This window comes from Electrona antarctica (assembly GCF_951216825.1).
Source record: "Electrona antarctica genome assembly, chromosome: 20".
Classification (NCBI taxonomy): domain Eukaryota; kingdom Metazoa; phylum Chordata; class Actinopteri; order Myctophiformes; family Myctophidae; genus Electrona; species Electrona antarctica.
This window is the reverse complement of record NC_136801.1, coordinates 14,519,710-14,523,557: the sequence shown is the minus strand read 5'-3', so window position 1 is coordinate 14,523,557 and position 3,848 is coordinate 14,519,710. Positions and strand designations below refer to the sequence as shown.

Below are 3,848 nucleotides of genomic sequence, written 5' to 3'. Positions count from 1 at the left end.
TGATTTAGAACACATAAGCGGTTAAATGACAAGTTGCAGCTTCAAAAGAAGAATGAGTCAAAATAGAAGCAATTTTCAGCAGCACTCACCCACGTTGAGTGTGAATAAATGGTCGTGTGGAGAAAAGTTTGTGAAAACGCTTGAGGTGTGATATTTATATGTGGCGTAAGCACAAAGTAATGGTCACCTACAGTGCAGTACACAGTACAGGTACTGTGCAGTACACAGTACAGGTACTGTGCAGTACACAGTAAAGGTTTTTTTTATATATGTTTTACTTTCTTCAGTATTTATCCTTTTCAATACCTTTACTTCTACTCCACTACATCTCAGAGGACAATATTGTACTCCAATTATATAAAAACTAGTTACTATAGTTACTTTGTAGATTTTGATTATTATTACAAGACACACTAATAACCACTATTTTCAAAAGATTTGCATACATTTTGATCACTTTTGAAATAGGACATTCTGCATAATGAGACATTTTGGTGCCAATCCTTACCTGGCTGTACCTTACTTGTAAAGAGTATTTCTACATTGCAGTATTGATACTTTTAGTAAAAGATTTTAATAACTTTTCCACTACTGCAAAAGTCCTACTGAAATTGAAGGAATAGTTTTAAACACAAGAGAGAAACCATCATGATACCACTGAGATGAGTTTTTTTAGGTGATTTCATGAACCACAACCTTGTCTAGTCTACAATTCCGTATCAGCCAATGGCTGATGACTACAGAGCCGCTCCCTAGCCAATTAGTGTCCAATAAAAAGAGGACCATGAGTTACAACTCAAGAAGTGTCTGTGGGAAGGAAGACATAACATCTCAAGTGAGAAACCATTAACAGCTGTGGTTTTAAGTTCTACTCAAAGGGCAAAATGGTGAGTAAGTCACTGCTGACTGACCTTGATGTCAAACTAATGATGATGATGAACTAATCTATATAGAGGCCATGCATCTAAATTGAACACAACCTTAAACCTGTAGCATTAGCAACATCTGAAGGTGTTGCCAATAGTTTGCAAGTACATTTACTCAAGTACTTTACTTTCAGATTTTCAATCTGAGGCAAGGCAATTATTGTACCTTTTACTACAATATCTGAAAACTTTAGTTGCTAGTTAACTTTGTAGGTTTTGATTATTACAAAACCTGCATTAATCACTTCCTATTTTGAATACAAACTCAACAAAGCAACCTGTTGGGAGCTTAATTTGTAGATCAATAAATATGGCAGTGTATTTCTATACTGCAGTGTTGATGCTTGAGTAAAAAAATATGTACTTTTTCCACCACTGCCAATATAGCTGGGTCAAAAAGCACACTGGGCCTCATTCAGCAATGTTCTCTTAAATTTCCCTTGCATTTGAATTTATATTTTCAGTTAAAACATTAACTGGCTGTTAAGAGGGAAAAATAAGAAAAACCTACCTGCAGGATTCAGCATTCTTACCCAGGTGTGATGAATCCCACTTAAATTAGGCAACGCCCATAGTTGACGCCCCTGAACACCATATTGGTGAAATTTAAGATCTGTCAGTCCAGGTGGTCTTATCACTTCAAATAAACATGAAGTTGTCATTTATAGAAATCTTGTTTTTTATGAAAGCCATTTCACCATGCAATATACTCCAATGAGTCTATTTTTAGATTATCTGTTCCTGATCCATGTGTAAGAACTATTGAAGAAATCTTAACGATGTGGATAATTTCACCCTTTGTACCCTGTTGTATGTGAAGTTGGAATTTTAAATGTTTTTTCATAGTCTTGACACTAGGGATACCAAAAACCCAGTAATGACAAACGCATTAACATTTGTGCTGCTGGCTGGCTTCCCACAACTAATGTCTTCCCCAGTCATGTACAGTAGCCTGCCCTGGCCCCTCTATTTTGAGGAATTTGCTTGCAGTGCAATAACATTACCCCCCCCCCCCCCCCTCTTCCTATGCAGCGTGAGTGCCTTTCTATCCATGTTGGACAAGCCGGAGTCCAGATCGGCAACTCTTGCTGGGAGCTATACTGCCTGGAGCATGGCATACAGCCTGACGGACAGGCCATTGATAGGCCCGGTGGAGCGGCCAATGACTCCTTCAGCACCTTCTTCAGTGAGACTGGGGCAGGAAAACATGTCCCCAGAGCAGTCTTTGTTGACCTGGAACCCACAGTCATTGGTACAGTTGAACAAATCCCTTGCTACTTTAATTTAAAACTTTGAAGAAAAGAAGAAATCAAAGTGCTAATTGTGAACCATTTCCTGTAAACCTATTCACAGGTGAGGTGCGTACAGGAATATACCGCCAGCTGTTCCACCCTGAACAGTTGATCACAGGAAAGGAGGATGCAGCCAACAACTATGCCCGCGGACACTACACCATCGGCAAGGAGGTCATCGACCTGGTCATGGAGAGAATTCGCAAGCTGGTGAGGGCCTTTGATTTTCTTGGCAAACTAATTGTATTTGTGAAAATTGTCTTTTTGTAGATCTATGTATCTGTTTTGTTTTTCTATTGTAAATATGTAGCCCACACACACACACACACTTTGAATGGCATGCATTCACTCAGAGACTTGCTCATGGAACTGTGATTCATGCACCACACTACATGTCGTCATATACTATACACACCTCATACTAAAGGACCGCAATGGAAACTAGCTGTAAGCTTTTTTGCGTTATCGAATCTAATATCTATTATTGTGGATCAGATCTTTGTTACAGATGATTGTATGTGACATGTGATTTTTAGGACATCAATCAATCAAAATTCAGCTTTAACTGATTAGGCAACATTGTTTGTCTTTTTTCTTTTTTCAGTCTGACCAGTGCACTGGCCTCCAAGGGTTTCTCATCTTCCATAGCTTTGGTGGTGGAACCGGCTCTGGTTTTGCTTCCCTGCTGATGGAGAGGCTCTCTGTTGATTATGGAAAGAAGTCCAAACTTGAGTTTGCCGTCTACCCGGCTCCCCAGGTGTCCACAGCTGTGGTGGAGCCCTACAACTCCATCCTAACCACCCACACCACCCTGGAACACTCAGACTGTGCCTTCATGGTGGACAATGAGGCCATCTTTGACATCTGCCAAAGGAACCTGGACGTTGAGAGGCCGTCGTACACCAACCTCAACAGGCTCATCAGTCAAGTTGTGTCTTCGATCACCGCCTCTCTTCGCTTTGATGGTGCCCTGAATGTTGACCTGACGGAGTTCCAGACCAACTTGGTGCCTTACCCTCGCATCCACTTCCCACTAACCACCTATGCCCCAGTCATCTCCGCAGAGAAGGCGTATCATGAGCAGCTGTCGGTCGCCCAGATCACCAACTCCTGCTTTGAGACGGCCAATCAGATGGTGAAGTGTGATCCCCGGCGCGGTAAATACATGGCCTGCTGTCTGCTGTACCGTGGAGACGTGGTGCCCAAGGATGTCAACTCTGCCATTGCTGCAATCAAGACCAAACGCAGCATCCAGTTTGTGGACTGGTGCCCCACAGGCTTCAAGGTGGGCATCAACTATCAGGCTCCCACGGTGGTTCCTGGAGGAGACCTAGCCAAGGTCCAGAGGGCTGTATGCATGCTCAGCAACACCACGGCCATTGCTGAGGCCTGGGCACGCCTTAACCACAAGTTTGACCTGATGTATGCCAAAAGGGCCTTCGTCCACTGGTATGTCGGCGAGGGGATGGAGGAGGGGGAGTTCTCCGAGGCTAGAGAGGACATGGCTGCCCTAGAGAAGGATTACGAAGAGGTGGGTGCTGACAGTGCTGGGGTGGATGACGAGGAGGAGGAAGAATTCTAGGCCACTTTTGTCTTCTGGTTTGCCGTTGGCTGGAAGTAATGGGATGGG

The 3,848-nt window shown here is 43.0% G+C and overlaps 1 protein-coding gene across 2 annotated transcripts; it reads left to right on the top strand.

The window, feature by feature from the left end:
• Nucleotides 1-797: 797 nt before the first annotated feature.
• On the top strand, nt 798-3,848 carry LOC306912629 (tubulin alpha chain-like; the record flags this gene model as incomplete). 2 transcript variants are annotated; one of them, XM_079488998.1, is made up of 4 exons in its annotated part: nt 798-887; nt 1,959-2,178; nt 2,280-2,428; nt 2,823-3,848. In XM_079488998.1, the coding sequence occupies 4 exons, from the start codon at nt 885-887 to the stop codon at nt 3,798-3,800; spliced, it is 1,350 nt and encodes a 449-aa protein (XP_079345124.1). In that variant the 3' UTR covers nt 3,801-3,848. The 2 variants fall into 2 exon arrangements, with proteins under 2 accessions (XP_079345124.1, XP_079345123.1); XM_079488997.1 differs by lacking the exon at nt 798-887 and having other exon boundaries at nt 1,953-2,178.